Here is a 24,757-nt window from a genome sequence, read left to right on the forward strand (position 1 = left end):
TTATATTAAGATATTACTTAAAACAAGCTCCTATATCTAAATGAAAAGTTACTAATAAGTTAGTTTGACCAACTTATAAGTAGGTCAAACTAACTTACAAACTTATAAGTTAGTTTTTGCAGTGTAATACAAAGAAAGGAACTGTAAACTAACACAGATAAATAAATCTAAACACACAAACACAATAATAAACTAAGAAAGTACAAACAACAGATTTATCTTATATGGCAAGATCTATAGAACATAAATAATCAATAAGAACATAATCAAAATGTGGAAGAAAACCCAAATATCCAAGGATCGTCACATTTATTCCTTAAAGATTATTTTAAAGAAGTACTTTCAATCTGACAAACGCATCTAATTAGAACGCATCTTCCAATTTACTGAATATGACAATAAATAAATTATATTTAGAGTCAAACTGCAAGAGAATGAACTTGGAGAGATGCCACCTGAATGTTCATGTTGGATCTTCTTCTTCTACAATCGCTGCAGAGCAGACAGGCGGAGGAGGAAGATGAGGGTCGGCCTCAGCCATCATAAATCTGACGCAGGAGGAGATCAGACTCATACTGAGTCAAAGAGCTGGGGAATGAACTCATTCATGTTTTAGAGGTCTGCTGTGAGGACAAACTCCTCAGACTCTTAACGCAGCATGTTCCTTTTCAGCAAAGTCATGACGAGGATACCACAACTGTCTTAAAGAAACTTGACTTAAATATTTAACATCATGATGGCAGAGAAAATGAAAACGAGGAGACAACAAAATGAGATGATTTAACAGAAAACAGTTTCTTGTGGATTTATTTAAGTGCATTAGAAACATGTAAAATAATATAATTATTACAAAGTATTTGTTGCTCAGCTTTTGTAAGTCTTTAAACACAAACATGGAGCCTCATTGCAGTTAACTTGGAAAACCAAGCGACAGGTTAGCAGAACTCTGAAGTAAGACCAGAACTAGTTTGAATGCTCACATTCTCACTTTATGCAGATATATGTTCAGCAGAAAGCTCTATACATGTGAAAATACGTCTAAAACTAGTTCAGCAGCCTTGTTGTTAGATGAATGAAGTTGTCAGAGTCTAAGGATGTCCTTTATTTAATGACCCAGGATGTTCTTGCAGCTGGGAGGAGATTAATAAGCACACAGATATCTGTCAGCAATATTGAATTCCTGCCAAAACTTTCTTCTCAAGTAAATTCTGTGCATTTTATGGCTTTGACTTCTTTCTTTTGGCTTTAAGATATATAAATTTTGACTCCGGAGTCAGTTTTTCCTCGCATGTTCAAAAACAGTTAGGCCAGCTATATGCTATCCAGAGTGCAGCTTTTTCATGAAAGCAGAAGTAATTATATCTAATCTATTTAGAGAAAAAATGTAAACAGCAAAAAAAGTTAGAGTAAATTGGTTGCATATGTGTGCACTCTCTTGCAGCAGAACTTTGCTGAAACACATTTTGATTCATTTGGGTCTTTGGTTTACGTTTACGAACATCCAACATCTCTACATGTCGATGGATGTCTCCTCCGTCTCACAAAGGTTTTTTGGGTCCATCAGATTCTGAGGACATCTGTTGTCCACCTGACTGGAGCTTCGATCCTCTTCAGGTGAAGCGGTTTTGTTGATTTGGGAATCTGCATGGACTCACTGTGATCCTTCTTCAACTTCAACTTTTTAACAACTGAAGGTCAAAACTGACTGGTACTTGAAATTTAGCCACAGTTCCACCTTATATGTTTCAGTTGCCATGTTTTATTGCTGATCTCACTGTGGTCTTGTGATTAATGTAAAGCACTTTGGTGCAGTCAAAGCTATCTGTTAAAGTTAGGGGCGCACTGATTACAGTTTTTGGCCGTCGCCGATTACCGATCTGTAAAGAGCCTTACCGGCTGATTCTGATTTGGGGTGATACCAATTTTTTGTCTGAAATGTCATCAAATATAACAAGAAAATTGCTGAAATGGCAACAGTGAGGTGACTGTTGTTAACTGCTAGCGTGCAGACATGACCTGGTGGACCGGTCTGTCAGACAAGCCTTTCTCACAGCAGAAGAAGCGGTTGAGTTTCAAACCTTTTCAGAGGTAGAAAAGATCTGTGAGTGAAATCAGCTCCATATGTGAGTAGCAGCCGACCACAATATCTCAAAATTAAGGAAATCGGCTGGATGATAAATCGGTGCACTCCTAGTTAAAATGCTTTATAAAAAAATTGACGTTTACTTAAGATCATGAGCTGCCACCACCATGCCTCACAGTGGGTTTTATGCTCTGGTGGTAATAGCTTGGTTTTCAGTGCTAAGAAACATTTTTCTGCGTTATTTTATTAAGGTAGCAGAGCGTGTGCAAAGTAAATGGATATTTTAACTAAACATGAGGAAAAGAGACTTTGTTGAAGGAAAGATGCTGACATCCAGATGGTGTGGAGGAACATGAATAATAATCTGTGATGACCTCAGAAACTGAATGCTACAGAAGCCAAAAAAGAAATTAAGATTGAAAAGGTTTTCAGGAAATATGTGCTTGCATGATAGTGAGAACTTTTAATACCACTGGACAATGTGCTCTTCTGATTAAATGCAGCTGACTCCAGCCTGACTCCAATCACAAGTTTTTAACAACCATTGACTCTGTGTTGCCTGGAGAGATGAGGTTTTTTATTTTTTATTTTTTACTCAGTTTTATTGATCTCTGTGACTGCGTCAGCCGATGCACAGCAGTTCTGTCTAAGAGTCCTGCAGAGCTTCATTAGGTAGGCCTTCGATTTCTCAACACAATGCCTGCAGTTTTCCAAGAGCCTGCGACGTTTCTCTGTCCGGCTCTCATTAGCATGACCTTTTTATTCCGGTTGTCATGGCCATGATTGTACCAACGGGGACGAGCGCAGGCTGATACCTGGAGGATGAGGCTTTTAGAGATTCATTGATGCAGGGGAAATTAATTCATTACTGTGGTGTCACAGTCTCACAGTGTAAAATTTAGAAAAATCCAACCTTTAAGGTGGTATTAGTAGGATTAGTGGGAAGAAATTTCATGTTTTAGCCAAACTTGTAGATTGGAAAGACAATAAAACATGACTTTCAAGTGAGACAGACGTATAATGTTCACAACTCAGGAAATGGGTTCGATAAAATTCTTATTGTCAAAGCCAAATAAAGACACATTTCTGTCTGGACACAAAGGAAAGTGAATATAAAAATATAATTAATATATCCTACCGTGTTTCATTGCCACATGAAGGCACAGCACCTTATTCGGTGTAACTTTCTACATCTTCTATTTTTGAAATTTTTCATTATTAAATCCTGCTGGTTGACCATTTGACTCTGTTCCTCTGCGATCCTTTTTGAAGAGGACTTCTCCGCTCTCCTCCGCTCTGTTCTTGCTGCTAGCAGCAGTTTGTCCTCAGTTATAATTCCTGTACATTTAAAACATCCTCTCCAACCCAACCTGCGTGAATTTTGCTTGACAATCCTCTCAAGAATGCGATTATGTTGCGGGTGCACTTTTTTCCTTTCACTCAACTTTCCATGAATTAGCTATAACTTTTCCCAGTATTCTAATTTTCAGAGACACTGTAATTTGTGTTTTCTTTATCTGTAGCCCATGCAGAGGTGGACAGAGTACCCAAAAATCATACTCCCGGAAGAGTTGCATTACTTTGACATATTTTTACTCAAGTAAAAGTAAAAAGTAGCCGTCCATGAAAAAAATACTCAAGTATTTGGTGTAAGGATTACTCAAGAGTAACCGATCAAAACATCACTCATTTAATATTTGACAATGACATCAAAAGAATGACCAAACTATAATTATGTGGAAATGTTGGTATTTTAAATACTAAGATGAAAATAATTCATGTATTCTTTCAATATATATGTGATGAAACTTTTTTATTTTTAAACTGCAGGTGTGTGTTTGTGTCTTGTTAATTTTTGGTTAAAACAAGTTTTCTCTCCGTTCTGTTATTCACAGTTGGTCGAGTATTCAAATATCTTACTCAACTGAGAGTAGTGATACTTCATAATAAAATTACTCTAGTAAAAGTAAAACGTATGGCGTAGTAAAAATACTCCCAAAAGTACATTTCTTTCCAAAAAGTTACTCAAGTAAATGTAACTAGTTACCAGCTCTGAACGCAGGATAAACAAAACTGCAATAAATGATGGAAATATTTCTTATTTAATGAGTTTTAGTTTTTGAAATAAGTGACAAATACTATTGAGATTTTTTACAATGTATCTGTACATGTGTTACTGAGACGGTACTGATTCTTTTCATGAAAAAAGTCAACCCTTTATTAGGTAAAGTATATTTAAATCGGTTTTCTTCTTGATAGGATTGATATTTAACATGCATCATAGTGTAATTTGCTATTTTTTCTGGTATGTGCTGCTCCTGCAGCTGTGACAACACACTGCAGAGTTTCGGTGCGAAACGTGACTCATCTCAGGGTTTTCCTGCCTTTTTTTTTTTTTTTGCTTTGCAACATCCGGGGGCCGGTCCTTAGTGTGGAGTGGGAGTGTCTGCGCGCTGCTCTCTTTCCCAGCAGGAAAAACGCTGGAGCCGAAACACTTTGGCACAGCGCGCACTGCTGCAGAGGAGAGAGCAACGGCTTCAACACACCGAGGATTATGTCAGCTTCCCGTCGCATCGAGGGACGCTTCAACCAGCTGATGAACATCCACTGCCTCTGCTTCAGCTCAGCGGACACTCGTCGCTCTGTTTACCACATGATCTGCTGAAATCCCTCCACTACAGGCTGCTGCGTCGGCTCCATCCCCATCCTCCCTCTTCTCCTCTTCCTCCTCCACCCCTCCACCAGCTTTCTGTAGTCCCGAAGCCAGGATGGAAAAGACGCTCTGCAGTCCCGGGACCAACAGAACCAACTCCTCCTCGTCGCCCAGGAAGCCCGCAAGTCGGAGCGGCTCGCACAGCCCCGGTTCCGGTTCTCTGGGAGGCTCGGCTGGAGCCGGAGGCGGCCGGGGGACGGTGCAGGGCAGCGGCGTGAGTCTGCAGCAGCAGGAGCTGCATGCGCGCAGGAGGCAGCTGGAAGGAGTGCTGAGCAAATACACCAACCTGATCCAAGGCTGGCAGAACAGGTAGGCGCACGGACGTAGCTGGGGGCGGAGGTGGACGGTTCGGTTCATGCTTCGTGTTGTTATTTGCTCCGTCCACGTTGCACTTTTTGCCCACCACGTCACTGTGACTTGGAGGAGGGCTTTAGAGGACAGCCCAGGCATTTACAGGCAGCTATAAAACACACAAAACCATTTCTAATGGATTGTCGTTCTGAAAAGCTTAAAAAACAAACATCCTTTCTGTGTCAGAATAACAATGAAAACAAAATAGGCTTGAAGACTAAAGCAGCAAAGTTAATTTCCTATAAAAGTCCTAAACACTAAGTTTGTTTTCACTTAACTTCTTGTTCTATCGTGAGAAGATAAAAATCCTCTCCAACAAAGTTGAACTAATTGCAAGACTGTCCAGCAAATGAGAGGAAATGCCCTCAACAAAATTAGCAAGAATGACTTTGCTCAAATAGTTTTATAGTCACAGTTTCTGTGTTAGTCATAAAGTGTTATCAAGTCTGTTGTGGGAACTAGTAATCTGTGTTTTCAGCAGTGTACGAAGTTGTTTGCTCTGTGACCTGGAACAGTTTGTGTGTGAAAGCAAGCGGGAAAGTTAAGTTTTATTTCTTCACTTATGTTTTGTTGACTACCACAGAGTAGATAGAATATCTGCTATTTGATGTTTACTAAAGGCCTGAAATGTGAGAAGTTTCTGTGCTTCCACCATCACTTTCATTGTCAGTAACCAGTAAGTTGTGTTTTTTCTCTTAAACAATAACTAGTCCCATGTTTAGTTCTCAAGTATAACAATTAGACCAGGATGATGCTAAGAAAGTGTCATTACAATACTGTTAATAAATATTGTGGAGGTGATGCTGACCAAGGTCAACCCTGATTTTTCTTTTCTGTTTTTCCCATTGTTACTATTTCTGTGAGCATCTCAGTTGCTTTTACCATGCAGAGTATGAATGCATGAGAAATTATATTTCAGACTTATTCCTAATTTATTTTTGTTTTTAAAAGTATATACCTTGTAAAGTCATGTACCAATAGGCACAATAGTTTTGTGATTCCATGGCAACATCTCCCTCTTTTTGCTCACACCAGCTGTATTCAATGATGTCAAATTTCCACTAAGGCACACATTTTCCTTAGTATTGCTGTAGTCGTCAGAAAACAACTGGAGTCTTTTGTTTTGATGGTGTAGAAAGATATGGAAAAGATATGAGTTACTTTATGATTAATTGACTTTCTAAACACTTGAGAAAGTCTTGAAATGTCATTTTCACCAACTCCTTAAATAAAAACCTATTTGTTTTCTCATGTTTAGGGAAACAGCAACAGCAGCTGAAGACTTTGCTTTTAGTTACGACCCACATGAGATTGCTAATAATCTGTTTAAATTCTGTTTAAACTTGTTAGCTTACAGAGTTTTTCAAAAAATTAATTTTACTCAATGACCTTTGCCATTATTTTGGCTTTAATTGCCTGTATAATAGTCAGAGAAGAAAAATCTATAAGTGATAAAGGACGTAAAGGTCAGACTTTATTCATTTCTGCTTCACCCACAAACCCACCGCTAGTCTCACTTCCTGCCTGCAGCAGGCTTTGCATTTATTTTCTACAGGGTTTGATGGTCAGGACATGAGCCTTCAGTTTATATTTCTACATTTACGAGCAAGAGAAGAAGCATCAATAAGTAATAATGGGTCCAAAAGAGACAGATAGAAAATGCGTAATGGCAGGAAACTTTTCCGTAAACAGAAACAGCACACAACAGTCACTAAGCGCTTAACTTAAAGGGTAAATAATGTTCTGTTTTGAAAAAAGAAGAACTTGAATTAATTTCTCAGTGCAATAAAATAGTTCAAGCTCCTCCATGTAAACAAACAAACAAAAAAACCCTAACCTGCACCAATGAACGGTTTAAGTTTGATATTCTCTAAAAAAGTTAGCTCTGCTTCGTTTTGGGTGACAGTATTTTTAGATAATCTCCCCTTTTTTTCTGTCTGGAACTGGTGAATTGTTTGTTTCTGCTTCTTGGTGAGATCCTTTTCTGTTGGAGCCAGAGTGGTGGCTAGACCCCATGCAGACAGCAGCCTTTGGAGGGCGAGAGCTGCCAGCTACAGGGAACATGATTAGATTGTATTCATGGCAGGAGGCCAGTCTTGCTTCAACTCCTAGTGGTACAAACCTGGTAGGCATGGACTGTCGAGGAGAAGTTACCACTGCAGCTCCAGGCTCCTGCAAGCAGCAGCTCGTACCCAGATATGTTGCCACCATGATAATGAGTCACCACAAACTCACCAAGGAAGTTTTGTTCATGCTAAAAACTGTCAGGAAACAATAAAATGCTAACTCTAATTTATTTAAAATACCAGAGGTGTTTCTTTTTAGAAGTACATTAAAACTGTCCGATAGATAGTGTTAAAATGTGTTACTTTTCTTTTAAATAGAGGCACACAGTGTTGTTTTACCTATACAGAAATGAATAAAAGCCACTAGACAAATGTAGTTTGAGTTAATCTAGCTTATTCTGCAAAATATTGGTTGTTTTGTGTTCTTGCAGCAACGTATACAAACCCTCAGAGCTTTTTGCTTGTTTGCTGCAAAGCATGCTACATTTAAAGGAGCTTTTTTGTAGTTCAGCTATGATTTTCTGCAATTTTCTCCACCAACAGAACAAAAGATGCATTTTTTTGCTACTGCATACAGCTGACAGGCAACTTGCAACAAATAACTTGCTAGCAACCGGAATAATGTGCATGTGACGTGAGAAAAAAGCCGAACATTTTTAAAAAGGAGTTTAAACTACTGAAATGGTGTGGCAATGATATTGTTGAAGACTTTAAACAGAAACGTTTTATCCAGACGATAGCCTAATCGGTTTTCAAACTTGTAGAAGTTATTATTTGCCACAATGTTTACCTGTTTGCTGCTCCTTAAGTCAAATAAAATTAGTGAGTTTTAGATTTTGAACCTAAATGTAAGTTTGTAAAAGACAAACTTACAGTAATAAGTTGTGTTAACTTTTGATTAATTTTGTCAAACCTGTAATAGTTGAATAAATGAGAGTTTTTAGGTTGGCACTTAAAAAAGTGAAAGAAGAAAAAGACAGGAGTAGGAACTATTTCCCAGAATGCTTAGTGGCTTGTTTTTGTATCCTGAGATGGAAATGAGTTACATTGATCTGACTCTTGTGTTTTATTAAGGTAAATGTTTATTTTAATGCTTGAGGATAATGTACTGTTCACACTAAATGTTTATGAGCAGAATTCATTCTGACGTTTAGTAAAATTAATTATCAGATCAGAAATTTTACTCATGCAATTTCTAACAAGAATTTAATTTACTCTAAATTAAAATAAGTAGTTATTTTAACTTGATAATGAGTGAAAATTTGTGCTCTTTAACTAGGCTTTCTGGCATATTGTGAAATAATTATTTGGTTTGCAGCATTAAGTTAAAACTCATAATTCAAGATTAATGAACTTTAAAAACAATGCTTAGAAAACTTGTTTTTTGTTGTCGAATCAATTTCATAAACTTTAATTTCTGAGTTAAAAACAAAACAATTTCCTTGTCGACTTAAATTGCATCGTCAAGGCAACAGGTGGACTTTCATTTTCAAGTTAAACCACCTTCAGATGTTTTACAGTGTGCTATGTAATTGCAGGCCCAGAGCATAACAGAGTCTCTATATAATCAATCTAACACAAGCATTATATTAATTCAAATTTATATAGAATTCTCAACATGACCTTTCCACTCACTTTCTAAATGTTCTCAATATGTAGATTAGCACATTTTTATCTCAGTGCCAATACGTTTGTAATACTAAAGTATTGCTTGCGCTGTAGTTTTTTTTATTTGTAAGTTAAAATGATCAACTCCGTCTGATTCTTCGTTTTAGGCTGTTTTCTGCAAAAACAATTCAGTGACTTACTTTGCAGAAAGTGAAAGGCATTGCTTTTTAAAGTGAGAGTTGAGTCGGCCTGCTTCTCCGCCTCATTCTGTCCACTGTCTGACCTCAACCTGCCGAGTTTTGCCCCGATCACGATGAAACGGCCGTGGCTGCTCTGCTGCGCCGGAGACAGCTGGGCTGCTTTCAGGAGGAATTATTGTCCCCCTGCTGGATGCCAAGGTGGGTGAAGTGGGAGGCTGTCGGCCTGCAGACGGAGGCGGTGGTGAGAGTTAACCCCACTTAAAAAGTCAGTTCAAAGAAAAACGTCAAAGATTGATTAAAACGAGGCGTTTGTGAACATCCCAGTGATATTTTGATCAAAGCTTACCAAGAATTCTTACAATAATATTTGCTGACATTGTTTAGTGATTATTATGGATGTTTAATCCATTTAAAGCTTTTACATTTAGTTAATGTGGATCTTATAAGATGGGCCAACACAAATTCAAAATCAATATTTATCGCAAAAAGTAATACATCAATTAATTGTATGGTAAATTAAAATAAACTCAATTATTTCCATTTGCATGATTTATCGTTTTCCTTTTTTGTTTCTTGTTTTTTTTTTTTACCAGAAAATGGATGACAGTCTGGTGTTTTGGTCTCAATTCGCCTTATTTTGGAATTACAGTTTTGTCTACAGAGATTTCATAATTCATTTTATTTGTTTTTTTTTCTGTTTATTTATTTTTGGATATTTAAAATGTCTTCAAGTTCTAGTGTTAACTTTTCATTAGAATTTAAAGTTTACTGATATTTAAGAATGTGTTCATGCATTATCATGTCATTACCGTTGTATTAGTTTAAAATAGTCTCAATACAACAATAAAACAGATTTCATGCATTTCTATTCAAGCCCACTTGAGTTTATGCTTTCTCTTTTGCAGTTTTTAGCTCTTTTGCTTTTTGTCAAAAAAGTCCTCAGTTTGAATCTTTGTATGTGGAGTTTAAACATTCTCCTTGAGCATGTGTGGGTTCTCTCCTGGTACTCCTGCTTCCTGCGTCCTCAAAAAGTTTTCATCAGTTGAATACTCAAAGTTGTTCTTATGATTGTGCTCATACTTAGTATTTTGTCCTGTGTGTCTCTGTGTTGCCCTGTGATGGACTGGTGACCTGTACAGATTGTACCCTGGCCAAATGACGGCTGTAAATAGGCACCTAATGGATCGATGTCTGCACCACCTCTGCTTATTTTACTAATTAAATTACCTCAGGCTTAGTCAGGCTGGATAGAGAGCACCTGTTACCATCAATATTGAGCTCTTTCCACCTTAAAGCAGCATTTTGTAACTTATAAAAATGTTTTTTACATTGTTGTTAGAACTGTCAAAATGTTGTGACAGAATAATATGAGATAACGTGTGACAAAAATTTAGCTCTGCTGCCTTATCTCTATGTGTATAAATGAAACAAGCAATCAGAGCCAGGGGGAGGGTGTTAGCACTGTACATCATTCTCATGTATGCGCTGCTCACAGCCTCTTGCTATGCTACAGCTGGTTCACCACACCAAAGGCTGCTATGAATGCTAAGGCCAGTTAGCATGGCTATGATGGCGGCAGATAAACAGTTGTAACACGTTGAGCAGCACGTACACAGGGTTGATTGACAGCACTAAGGTAGCAGCCCAGAACTGTTACAACACAAATATGTAAAAAACATATTTCTTTGTAGAAATTACGTACCGTAGCTTTAAATGGCTTGTGGGAATGAAAACTATCAACTGCAGAGGATGAAACTTGATTCTGTCTTTTTAATGTCTGCTGAAAGAGATCATGCACTTGTTTACATTGTAGATATTAATAATAAAGTATATATTCTCCCAGGGTTTCCTCCAGTATATTGTAAGCCTGGCGGGCCACCAGACTTTATTTGCACCCCCACCAGGCTGAGCATTGTTTACTGACTTTTACGTTTTTTGTTGTTTGACTTTTTAAAGGATTTAGGTATTTTTATTAAAGTTTTTCAATAACACATGATTACCTAGTAATATATCAACATTTTCTGTCAACATTAAACATTTTTTAACTCATAAACATGGTAAGCTTAGCAGGTTTTCTGGGGGAAATCCTGTTCTACATCTTTTATTTGCAGTTTTTGTGTTGGGACTATCACATAAAAACAAACAAACAAAAACAACAACAACATTGAAAGCTAATATAGCCCAGTGGGCATCTTTTCCTATGAAGTATCTCTTATAAAAAATGACAACTGCTTTTAACTTTTAAAAACAGTGTTTTAGAAGAAACACATCTCAGTTGCACTGTAAAAACATTTACTAGGAACTGAGCCACATTTGAGCAAAGCCTTTTCCAATTTCTTTTAGAACATACTGTAAAGGTATTTATTTCCTTTTCCAGCGAATGTCTGGTGGCACGTTGTTTGGGCATCACTGCAGCTCTCATAATTAAGCAGAGGATTTCTTTGGAGCAGCAGAGGAGATCACAGCAGTTCGCTGTAGTGTGACTCATGCAGCCTTTATGGCTTCCCTCTCTCGCTGCCTCATCCAGTTTACACCACTCCGTTTTCACAAGAAGTTCTGTGAGACTTTTTAATTTAAAATCCCTGCTCTGGTCGTCATGGACGTAGCTTTGAGCCAGATATAAAACATCTGAACATTTTATTTTTTTATTTTTTGCAGAATGAAGCCCTTTTTTCTGTTGAGGTTTTGCTGAACAGTTAACATAAATTATGCAGGATTTCCATTATGCAGCTTCTGTGTGATTTCTTTTTTTTTTTTTTTTGCAGTAAAATTAGTTTTTTCCTTCCCACGCAGAAATAACGGCGTGTCCCACTGTGGCAATGTACTGTAGCAGTGCTGCGGAAGAGAAGGAAGCTGAGGCTTTATGAAACTGTATATGATCTGGGCTTGATGCCAACGTATGTGAGCGGGGAAGGGTACAGAAAGGTGGAGGGGGGGGAGCAGGAAAAGCTGCTCCTTCCTCTATGAACTGACAGGGAGATGATGCACTGATCCGCACCTTGATGCAGAACACCTGGGTAACTTTCTGTTCCACGCACATGAAATGATTCTAATGTATTTAAATGGTTTGACGTTCTGTGAAAATTCATCCTAGAGCAACTATAACTGTGTTTTACCTGACAGATTGTGGTTATTTTAAGGCGAAAAAAGGGATTTAACAGATGGATTTCCTCTTCTGCGGTGATCCTACCTGACATGTCTCAATTTCAAAGAGCCTGAAGGCGATTATCTGGCTTTATGGGAAAGATTTCTTTCAGTGCGTCCACCTGCGCCAGTGGCATGGCCTCAAGACGAATAACTCTGTGGATACAAATAGCTAACCGTCTCAAAGCTCCTGGAATTGTCATCTGAACCAAAACCTGCAGTCACATCGGGAAAAATGATCTCTTAAAATCCCTGAATCGCCAGTTTACCTCTGTGTTGCGTAAAGGACTAAGATTAATTTACCCTTTTTTAGGGCATAAAGAAAACAGTTTTATTTTAAACTGGTGGAAATGAGAGAAAAGACTTGAATAGATGTAACTAATCAATAACGATGATCAGTGTGTAATACTGAGTCAAACCTATAAAACTATTGCTTTTTTGTTAATGCTCTGGCTTTAAAAGTAATCTAATCCAGTTATAAGAGATACGTTCCCCCAACATTTCTTTGACATACAAAGATACAAAGCAAACTGTACATAAAGTTCCAGGTTCACATTTCTAATCATTTGATATTATAGCATAAGTAATTTTATCTCCAGTTAACTGCTCGTCATGCACCAATACTCATGCATCGCTGCAGAAATGTTTCAGCAATTAACTATTAATACTGTTTGTTAAACTCATGGTAAGGTATGCATGTTTGGATGACTTATCCAGCTGCGCTATTTGTGATTCATTATTTGCAGAAAACTCGTCTATTGATGGATTTGTTTTTCATAGAGCATATCTAAAATATTTGAAAGAAAACTTGGAAATTTGAAACTGCTCGGCACAATGCTGCTTGACTTGCCAATCCAGGAGCACCACTTATTTTCCTTGGCGCTTTGACTGTACAGAGAGGAGACGAGGAACATGTGTTAATGTCTATTATATTATATTTGCTTCTTGAACTCTTAAAATAGGAAGCTATGAGAATTTTTAGACGGGTATTCACACTGTATGCAGATCTGTTTGTGATCTCTTAGCCTACTTCATGCTGTAAGGCAGGTTCTGTTTAAGTAACTTCTTTATTTTAAAGATTTGGTAGTAATTAGGCCTTTAGCTTTTGAAATTCATCCAAAAAGCTGTTGTTCCCAGTTAATGTACGATTTAATGAGCTTTTTAAAGAGGGCCGTGTTGGTTTTCTAAGTTTTTGCCCTCAGAAAGTAAAATCATGTGAACACTGATCTTTACATTTGTTTTGTCTGGTTTTATTTCCTTCATATCTACCTGGTAATTAGGCGCTTTAGTGTTTTAATCCCATGTTTCTTACTTTTTACTGTTAAAGAGCTTAAGCTTGCTTGTTAAAATGTTGTGCGTATGACAGCGCTTGTCACAGCAGTTTTAGGCTCATGTTTTTAAAAAACAGATTAGAGGAGAAGGGGCAGTATCTGGACAGGCTGCTGGTCCCCAGGTGTTCAGCATTTAAAGCTATAAACAGCTAATATCTAAAAGTGCCAGCAGCATTTAATTGTGAAAACCTGTGAAGGAGATGAGCCCAGGTTCATTTGGAGGGATTAGAAATGTTGGTCACGTTTCAGAGTGCGTCATGTAGGGAAACACAGTGTGTGTGTGTGTGTGTGTGTGTGTGTGTGGCATGCAGACCTGAGTGGAGCTAATTCTGCACTGTGTGGGTGGACATTTGTTAGCATGAAGTGCTGTTGTGTAGTGCAGGAGATGTACGTCTCTGTGCAGAATCGGTATAGATACCAGGCTCTTCTGAGCGCTAATTCTAGGTGAAAGAACAAAAGAATCACAAAACACTCAGAAGGCTTTCTTGTAAGATTTGTCGTTGATGCAAATAATTCAACATAGATAAATTATAATTTATTAGATTTTTGCTTACCTGCCTTTGACATAAGATGTTCATGTATTGATTACAATGTGTAAAATTCAGGAGTTAAAGCAGTAAAATCTAAGTCAGCTCTTTGTAAAGTAAAAAATATGATCGAATTTAGCATAATGGCATGGGTTCCTATGAAAGTGACTGAAGAGGAGTAGCAACAAGAGTTTGTATTTATATTAATTTGTAAATAATACATAATAACACATTTGCTGGAAGATAATTTGTTCATTTCAGCTTTCAGACTAGAGCTGTGCAATGCACTGATATATCAATGGTTACAATCGGGGCGCCTGCATGTTATTATTGGAGGGAACACACAAAACTGTCATCGCACCTAATCCACATGACTGCAGTCGGATCCCCAACATGCATAAACCGCACAAACCTAACCCACACAAATATGATAGAGTAACGCAGTGTGCCTGGCACAGAAACAGCAGATCGGATCCACATGCCACACGATGCTTCACACACAATGCAACACAAAATAATAAAGACAGAAAAGCAAAGCCTAGCCATGTGATCCACAGGAGGAGGAGGACAGAAACTCCCAGATTCATGTGGTGACTCAGACTCAGGAGGAGGTGAAGCGACAATGTTTACTTTGACTAGATTTAACCATTTAACTCTCTCATTCTACACTAGGGAAGAGCGCGGCAGGTGTCACGGTCGATCAGCTGAGAAGCGTCAGCGCTTCAGTTCCCGAACAAAATCGCCCAAGTTTAAGCGCAGGTGGATCTTGCAGAAAATAAAAAGTTCACTAGACCCCCTCTCAAAACTTTGCGAGGGTTAAAAGTGTGCTTATTAATTTTTAGCTAGCGTCACTTCATTTAGCTTACAGAAAGAGCGCCAAATAAAAGTTAACTGACCAGCAACATTTAGGTATAGGACGGACATGTGTCCACCCCCACAGACACCCAGATGTGGGCTAGATATTTTTACACAAGAGACGATTTTTATTTTTTTCCACAATTTTGTGGATATCAAAGGGGAAATCAGTAAAAAGTACAATAATTAATTTTATTATTTTTTTTTTTAACTTAATGAAAAATCTCAAGGTACGCACAATGCGTACAGCTGCAACACATGGCTTGAGTACAGATTTTTGTTTGGCTGTTCCATCAGAGACTCCCACCTATTTACACTTTGGGATTCGCAGATTTCCCTACTCACAATTTTAAATTTAGAGTACGGTATATCAAAAATATTCAAAAGAGAATGTGAGAAGCTGAAATATGTTGATACTTCACAAGCTGCTGACTGGGGTTTGAAAAACAGCCAATCCAGGAAACTACAAATAAAACAAGAATGACATATATTGCTATAACCATCATATTTATGACCAAAGTACTAAAATAAAGTTGTAAACCTTACAGCACTGCTTTGTCCAATTATTTAATGTCTGGCTTGATTTAAAAAAAATAATGTTACAACTAAACTTTGTGTGTTTGAACAGTTTAATTATTAAGAAAAAACAACCAATAATAGTCAAATATACAGCCGATTGTTCAGGAACGTTATCTGGATGGAGAATGTCCTTTGGTGTTTTATTGTGTAAATGTTTATCACCATCTACTGGCTCAACGTTGGTATTTTAATTTTTCTTTTCTTTTTGCGTTTTCTTCTCTTGTTTACAAGAAATTAAAAGTATCATAATTATTATCATGCTATTAATTTTCCATAGCTACTGATATAAACATTTAGGAGAGGACGATTGCTATAACCATCGTATTTATGACCAAAGTACTAAAATAAAGTTGTAAACCTTATGAAGTTGATGCAGAACGGTTGCAATAATGAATCCTGTGGAGCCTTAGCTTGTTTACCGTAAACACAACGACGGTTTGTGTCAGTCAGGATTTACCTGGTGGAGGTTTTGTGGCAGTGATGGAAGCTGGTGTGCAGTTTTCGGATAAACTCCCTTCCTGCAGGCTTACTGTGATTATTTGACTCTGGGCGTAGTTGATGCTGATTTGTTCTGCAGAACCGGGCTGCAAAATTTTGATTGTGGCTGAGAGCTGCTTACGGTGGTAGGAAGCGGAGAGAGAGTCAGGAAATATTTAAATATTTAAAATTTTGTAAAAATTCTGTCTTCCTCTGGTTAAAAAGTGCTTTTCATGCACAATCTGGATTTCTGCTACCGTTTATGAAATGTGAGCTGGTATCCAATCACTTGTGTGCACATCAAAGACGATGAAGCATTTGTAGCTCTCACAATCTTCTTTTCAAACATCCCATCACATGAAAATGAGGCTTTGATCATGCAGAATGTGAGGTTCCTGAATCTATGCCTTCTTAAGTAGTCGAGAGCAAAGGAAGCACGCAGAGGATGAATCAGTCTGTTTCAAATGCACTCAGGACTGCAGTCCTTTGATTAAAGCTGTGAGGTAATGTAGCTCTCCTGTGAGATGCTGGTCTTGATAAAAGGAAGAATGCTTATAGAGTTAGCTCAGTGTCCCGGTAATTTTAATGTCTGTTTTGTCTTTTGACGCTCAACTCCAGGAATTCACTGCATCACAGGTCGCTGTGGACGGAAATACAGCAGAAATTCATTGGAATAAGTTCAGCTTTCAGTTATTTTGTAGTGGAAAGATTGAACTGTAGCTATTAGTAAGTGATTCAAAGTTGGTAGCAGGTGTTTCCTTTATTTTCAATTTAAAATGTCCGCCCGGATATTTTTGCTTATTTTAATTGTATGCGGTTCTTTAAATGTCTTGTCTGTAAATATATTTGCCCATTTATCCATAACAACTGGAACTTTCAATATCTAGCAAGTTATTTTCACAATTTACCATCTATTAAAAGCCTGCCCCTCAGATTCAGAGGGAGTAAAATTACCGTAATAACCTGATATTGGTTGGGAAAGCGCAACGTCTCCCCTTTTGGAAACTGTTGGAATTTTTCAGTTGGTGCAAAGTGTAGCAGAATTACGGTACTGCAAATTTGGCTGGTTCACCAGCTCTCTGTTTGGGACTTAAAGGTTTAAGCAAATCTTGTTGCAGTCAATGTTTCCCAGGGCCAGGAAAAGACTCAGAAAATCTCAGACTGCAGAGATAAATTTAGCAGTCGATTTAGTAGAGATCGACCGATTATAGTTTTTTGGCCAGTCACAATTACCGATCTTTAAAAATCCTGATCTGCTGATTCTGATTTTGACTGATACCATTTTTTTTTGTCTGAAATGTCATTAAGTATAGCAAGAAAGTCACTGAGTGGGCAACAGTGGGGTGACTGATGTTGACTTTAAATGTGCAGACATGACCTGGTGAGCCGGTCTGTCAGTCAAACCTTTCTCACAGGAGAGCAGAAGAGGACAGTGGCTGATTCTTAGACCTTTCCTGAAGTAGATGACATCAACTTCACATGAAAGTATCGTCTGATCACTGGTCTCCCAAAATTAAGGAAATCAACACCAATAAATCGGTGCACCCCTTAAAATATAGCTAAATTTCTAAAACGATGTTTCTTTCAAGTCTTTGTTATAACTGTGAAAATAGTTTTACAAGTTTTCATAGTGAGACTCTCATACAGGCCCATTTGTCTGGTATATGCTATTATTTGGATTTTAATAAGAAGTTGTTCGTTTACTGCAAGAGGTTTTGGAAAATTGACATTGAGAGGCACTTTACTTGAAACAAATGGATTAAATCAGTGTTAGCCATAAAACAAAGTGCTGCAAGTTAGAAAGAGGGTAATTTATTAAACAAATGAGCTCAGGCAGCCCGAGAGTTCATTACTTGCTCAGAGTAGAAAAGCAGATATTTGAAGGAAATGTGGAGAGGCTGAGAAAACCCAAGCATGAGTGGGATGCTCATACTGAGATGACTGAATATTTCTGAAAACAGCTTCTCGTCACACCACAGGACGGTAAAATGATGACTCCACTGTCATCTGACTGTCACTTTACTGCAGAACAAGAATCTCTGACTCTGCCCTCCGACAATGAATGTGATTCACTTCCTCACTCTGCTCTGTTGTCCCCATGAGCATTTTTTGACAATTAACCACCAAACAAGTGAAGATGTAATTCTGCTGACGAGCCAGTCCTTGCAGCGTCGATGGGATTGCATTAGACAAAAGGAGCGATACCGTTAATGAGAGCAAATGGTCTGACTAAGCATTTCATACAGTCTGATTGTAGTTGTGATTTATTGGAATAATAAGGAAACAAAATAAGCTGTTTTAGAATGCAAATGTTAAACAATACCAACTGGAAATTAAAGTAGGGTGACCAAACGTCCGTATTTCCCGGGACATGTCCGTATTTCACGTCCTGTCCCGGGCGTCTCGGGTTTTTTTTTAGAAAGTGAGGAAATGTCCTGTTTTTTAAATTACCTTCATTGGACCATTAAATTTACGGGCACTAGGGTCCTGCGCACGGCGCTGCGTGTGACATAATCCCTGAGCCGTGTCAATGCGGGCAGCCCTGTTCTTAATCAGAAGATAGATAGCGTGGCTGTCAGTAACAACATGCCAAAGCGATATGTTATTGTAGGATTACGTAGGCCTGCTGCAAAGATCCCACCCCCCGCTCCAAGGTGTCCTGGTTTTGCCAAATGAAAATACGGTCACCCTAAATTAAATGCAGTTTTTATTAAAAATTTATTTAAGGGTCACATTTGATAATATGGGATTCTGACGTTAAAATAAGCAAAACAAAGTACCTGGATTTGAGTTTGTGTTTGACTTTATTGGGAAAGAATAAACAGAAAAGAGAAAACAGATAGTTTCCAAGCAGCATTTTTTGGACGCTACTGTACAAAAAGCCTGAAGGTTTTCTATAATCCAGCCACTCAGCTAATCATTTCAGTCGAAGTATTCACTTCGTAGTTCTTCTTCTCAATAATTTACATAATCAACCAAACGGTGGATCTATCCATCTTGCACAAAATAAGTTTTGTTGTTAATGGCTGTCAACTTTGTTTTTCCTGAATAAATGTAACCTTTTTGTTTCTTCAGAGCTTCCATAAATCTGTTTAGAGTTACTTATTTTTTATTTTATTTTGAATAACTGCATCTGGTGCCAGCATATCAATTACTGTATTGCACTTAGAAGGATGGTAACACTTTGTCAAATCAACGTTTCTCCCTCCCTCTCTGCCGTTTGGAGATAACTCATTGAATACAGTGAAATTAAAAAATTGCCCGTTCCCTTCCGCCTCCAGAAGTAAACACTTGGCTGGTTGCTGAGTCTGTGGCCTTGCAGGTTGGGTAATATCAGCCGCACTCTGACATGAGACACTGTGTATCAAGCCCAAGGTTTGCTCCCCGGCGTCATTCATCATGTTAAATGTCTGCAGTGAGTTTTAGCTGCAGAAGCCAAGATTGCCTGGAGGGGTCAACGGTAAAAGGCTCCGTTCTGCTGACTGAACAACGGGGTGATAGGTCTTGATGTTCTGTCGGGGTGGCATACATGCAAGGTTGAGAAACAGAGAGGGGCGGACGCAAACTGATGCAGGCGGATTGTTCCCTGGTTGGCTCTGGTCGACACAAGTCAGCGGCTCTGCTGATGGAGGAGGGAACGGCTGTGGGAGGGGATCGGTTTTCAGACAGCAGGATCCGCTGCTTCCTGTCGGGGAAACAAATCCAGAATGTGCCTCAGTTAGAGGAGGCAGTCTGTGAGCTTGTTTTTGCCAGAAATGACTGTGCATTAGGAGAATTAATTACTATTTTAAAGTAATAGTTAAAACACTATTTTAAAAGTTTGCTATTAAATCAAAGTCTTCACATTTAGTTGCATCTAATATTGTCTACTCTTTAAGTCAAATAAATTTAGCAAGTTTTAGATTTTCAACCTAAATGTGCGAGTTTGTGAAATATAAACTTAGAGTGTTAATTTTGTCAAACCTCCAAGAGTCGAATAAGCGAGAGTTTTTAGGTTAGCACTTAAAAAAACTGAAAGAAGAAGACAGTGGGAACTATTTCCCAGAATGGTTAGCGGCATGTTCTTGTATCCTGAGATGGAAATGCGTTACAATGACTCTTGTGTTATTAAAACAAGTGTTAATTTTAAGTTTGATGATAATGTCCTGTTCACACTAAATATTTATGAGCAGAATTAATTGTGAAGTTTAATAAAATTCATTATCAGAATTTTTATCCTGCAATGTGAAACATGAATTAAAATTATTCTAAAGTAAAATAAGTAGCTATTTTAACTTGATTACTGAGTGAAAATAATAGAGAAATGTGAACTCTTTAATTTGGTGAAAGCAGTTTTTTCTTGCATATTGTGAAATAATTATTTGGTTTAAATTGCAGCATTAAGTTGAAACTCACAATTTAAGATTAATGAACTTAAAAAAATATTTAGGAAATTTGTCTCTTGTTGTTAAATCAACTTCATGAACTTTAGTTTTTGAGTTAAAACCAAAACAATTTTCTTGTTGACTTAAATTGCATTTTTAAGGCGGCAATTAGATTATTCATTTTCAAGTTAAACCACCTTTAAATGTTTTACAGTGGGTGTCCTATTGTGTTTTTTTTTTAACATGTTAGTTTTGGTCTATAGGCTGTAACAAAGTTATTTTTCACATTTTTTGCACAAAATCAGTTTTGCTGCTCTTCCAAGCTAGTATGTAAGCATAAAATTACCACTTTATTCTCCTGAAGTTACGTCTTTATTCTGGTAATATCAGGACTGTATTCTCATATCATTTAGACTTTATTGTCATACATTTTTACTCTTGCATTGTTACGACTTTATCCCTGAAATATTATGACTTTATCCTTGTAATGAGAAAAGAAAAATACATTCTAAGCCTGATTGTTATATTTGGAAACCCAAGGAGTGCATAGGTGAAAAAGATAATCCAGAATTTAAAAAAATTAAATTTTAAAAAGCAAAAGTTAAATTAAATGATACAATTAATTTATTGCCCAGCAACCCAGTAATTGCTTATACATCCAGTTAGCTTGACTGATGTAGCATTACCGGCACACAGCGTAAAAGGAGGCGACGGGTGAACTCTAGTTTCTGCGGGTTATACAGACAGAAACATCCACACATTTCCACAAAAAAACTTTGTCCCCATTGTTTTCCCTCTTCTAGCTTAACTTGGAAATAAAATAAAAAAAGAATTTGCAGAATTGTGAATGAAAGCAGCAGGTGGTGCAGCAATTGATGGAAAGTTTATCTGGTTGCAGAAATGATGGTGCAGGTCAACCATAACGGCTCCCTACCTCAGGCCGCTGCGCACGCTGGACTGTTTCTAACTCTAACGACCAGAACAAATCGTTAGGCGGTGCAGATCGGTCAGCTTATTGAATGTTATATCGCATCCTTTCAGACCACAGGCAGTAAGATGCATCTTCCTATCAGTGTCTTATAGGTTATGTGTCTTAGTGGGTCTGGAACTCCCGGTCAGAGACGGATGAGGGAGAGATTCAGTTACATTGGAGCTCTGTTTGATTTGTTAATCACAGACAGGAAGGTGTGGGGATCGTCCTCCAGCACTCCACTTCTGGATTCTGCTAACAGGATGGTGGCTCCATCTTTGTCAAAGCAGATGCAAAATATGCATCTGAGGGAGCAGTGGTTAAAGATATTCTGCTTGGGAGGTGAAAAATATAAGGTGTTGTTTCTATTTCTGCTTAATCTCACTTTCATTCATGTTCTCCCTCCTTCTCTCATTCCTTTTATCTTTTACACTCTGCCACAACTTAAAAAGTTTGTGCAGCAGGAAGATTAAAAAGTTTCACAATCATAGTGTGAACATAAAGTAAAATGATAGCGATGATAACAGTAATGGTGCGTTTTCTATTTCCCTCTCGGCTCTCTTTTGCTCTGGTTCATTAATCTCTTAACTCCCTTCTGTTTTTGTCTCGGTGTTCCTGCAGGTACTTTGTGTTGGATCCTGAGCTCGGCCAGCTGCAGTACTTCATCAATGAGCAGGGGAAAACCCAGAAGCCTCGAGGGTCGCTGCCCCTCATCGGTGCCTCTGTAACCACGAGCGACGAGGCGCCCTACATGTTCATCGTTCACTCCGTCAACGGGGAGCTTTACAAACTTAAAGGTATGACCTCAAACTGAGCTTGGCTGCCATGGATTATGTAGAACTGACCAAGTAAATGTGTGCCTTTGTCAAACTACAAAGAAAAATCCAAACAACTAAAGCAACTTTTTTTTATTCCTATGAAAGTCCTTGGGAGTTTCTGCAACTCCACCATCAGTTTCAGCCTCACTGTGAATGAGAAAATTCAGGCAAACAAATTAACAGAGCAGCGCCTGCAGATGATGCACAAATAGTTGATAGATAAAGCTAATTCACAGCTCTGACTGGTCCTGTCTATACAGCACATATTTACATTACATATATGCACACAAAACAGAAAACCTCCTGGTTATTCCACCAAATATTGATTTCTGAACTCTTCCTGAGTTAAAACATTAGTATTATTGGTTCTAAATAAATATGAACTTGTTTTCTTTGCTTTATTTGAGGTCTGAAAGCACTGCATCATTTTTGTTGTTTTGAACATTTCTAATTTTCTGCAAATAAGTTTTCTTCTGAAGCTTCTGAAGAACTGACCACTTTCAAGCAAATTATCCATATGTGAAATTTGAAGGGGTTTGCGCTGCTGCCTGTTTCAAAGCCATATTTCATGTGATACATAGAGATGTTTAAGGAGCCTTAGCATGGGAAATTTCTTTTTCGTCTTTGGGTTAAAATCCATTTAGTTCAACCACCAATTACGAGAACTGTTAAGTGCCGTACACTGTGGATGCAGTTGCTTCTATCAAGCTTCTTTATGCTGCACTTTGGATAAAGACATTCTGCCACAATAATGAAAGTATTCAAGTTCAAATAAGTCGGGGGACTCTCATGCTTCATCATGTGTAATGGAGCGAGCACTGATTCTAAAATTCACCACCAAAGAGCTCTGCATTACCTCCCACAGACCATAACATCATCACACCACTTTGTTACTGATGTGCTCTCCATGACATTCAGTTGGTAATGCAATCCAACAAATAGGGCGTAAATAATAATCATTCTTGTCTCTGTTAATATAAGGCTAACAAGGAAGTAATCTGCTTAAAAGCAGATTTCTGTTTGGTGAAATGCTCCAGCAGGAGTCTGCAGCTGGTGACTGCGCTGACGGCCTCTGCTCTGTCTGTGACCTGTATTCACTGAAGCGGGAGGAACTCCTTTTTGCTGTTGCTCCGTTTGAGCCGCTGGAATGCCCCTTGCAGCCTCCAGGGGAAGGATATCAGAATAACTTGGCCTATTTTCCGTGAATAACTCCGTGATCCAGTGAATTGAGCTAAGCTGAGAAAATGATCCAGAAAAGTCCTGGTTCTGTTCTGTGGCTCAGGTGGAAGAGGAAGTTCCAGTTCTGGTGACTTTTTTGTGAGAAATCCAAATAATAAGTTTACAGTCAAGTAGAATTAAAGCTCAGATTTTGTGGAAAGAAATCAGATTAGCTCTGCATTAAGTAAAGAAATAAACATTAGCTTGTTACATTAAAACATTTCAGATAAATAAATACAGTTTATTGTCAAAAATGAACTGAGTGAATACAAAAAATGTTAACCCTTTCATGCATAGTGGTCACTTGTTTTTTTCTGTTTCTTGTGAATTTTTATATTATAAATTCACACAGACCACTGAAGTGGACACTAGTGCATCATGCGGAACACTGCCAACTATTGGCCATCCACTGCAAGTGCAAGTAAATTAGGAATATCCAGTCCCTCCTTCTGTAGAAACTCTTGCAGGAAAATTTTTTATGACATCAAGTAACCCCTAAACACCAGTACTACTGATGTATTTTCCAAATAACAACTTTGTATTTGGAGAAAATTACAACTAATCACCCAGAAAAAAGTCCTAGAAAAATATTGTAAGCAAAATGTTGTTTTACAAAACATTTTTTCCCACCATTTTTATGCGCTAAGAACATCAAAAACAGCTTGGAAAAAATCCTGACATGAAGGATTCATGCATGAAAGGGTTAAAATCTTATCAAGTAATGAACCTTTGGAAGGCATCTTTGTTCTTAAAGTAATGTTTTTTTTTTAAAGTGATTTGATCAAGTTCTGCTAATCTGTGCAAGGCACCACAGCCTGCAGGAATGAAACATGATGCTTTTAAGCTCTGAATCAGTCGAGCACAGTGCTTTTATTGTCGCACCTAATATGTGAATCTGTGGGGCTTTTTGTTTTTGTTGCAGAACAAAGATGAATAGTATTTAGAGTCTTTGTACGGCTGAGTTCTGTGATGGAAAACGAAGCTATAAATCATATGAAGCTTCTGCCTGACACTGAGGCAGCGAGATTCTGTTCAGCAGGATGCAAACCGGCTCATCAGGAAGCCTCCAGTATGGGTCCAAATAATTAAAATGCAGTAATTTAAGTGCCAGGAGTCATTAAGATGGATTCCCAGCTCAGCATCCAGTGAGTTATGTGGCCTGGGGTGTTATCAACTTTAATTTGAGGTTTTATTGACTTCCTGTTAGTGTGGACAGAGACACTTCACTTTATTTCCTGTTACAACATTTAATAGTCAGCAGGCGGTTCTGCAGGAATCCCCTATCTCAAAATTATTCATGGATTCTGTCCATAAAAAAAACTTTGTTTACACAATTAATTTTCTTTATCTGGTACGTAATGGAGCCAATTATAAGAAAACTATTTAAAAAACAAATTTATAACTGTTTATTTTTTTATTTGTAAAGCTTCTGGTTAAATTAATTTCATTTCTA

The 24,757-nt window shown here is 37.9% G+C and overlaps 1 protein-coding gene across 4 annotated transcripts in view; it reads left to right on the forward strand.

Moving 5' to 3' along the window:
• Positions 1-4,507: 4,507 nt before the first annotated feature.
• Positions 4,508-24,757, forward strand: part of LOC122843190 (oxysterol-binding protein-related protein 10) — an 86,522-nt gene continuing 66,272 nt past the window's right edge. For 3 of the 4 annotated variants that reach the window (XM_044137779.1, XM_044137781.1, XM_044137782.1), the window contains exons 1-2: positions 4,510-5,105; positions 21,890-22,065. In XM_044137779.1, coding sequence (XP_043993714.1) covers positions 4,852-5,105; positions 21,890-22,065 — 430 coding nt within the window. In that variant the 5' untranslated portion in view covers positions 4,510-4,851. Of the gene's footprint in view, positions 5,106-21,889; positions 22,066-24,757 lie in introns of all 4 variants that reach the window. The other variant, XM_044137780.1, reaches the window with a different exon arrangement.

This window comes from Gambusia affinis, linkage group LG14 (genome assembly GCF_019740435.1).
Source record: "Gambusia affinis linkage group LG14, SWU_Gaff_1.0, whole genome shotgun sequence".
Taxonomy (NCBI): Eukaryota; Metazoa; Chordata; class Actinopteri; order Cyprinodontiformes; family Poeciliidae; genus Gambusia; species Gambusia affinis.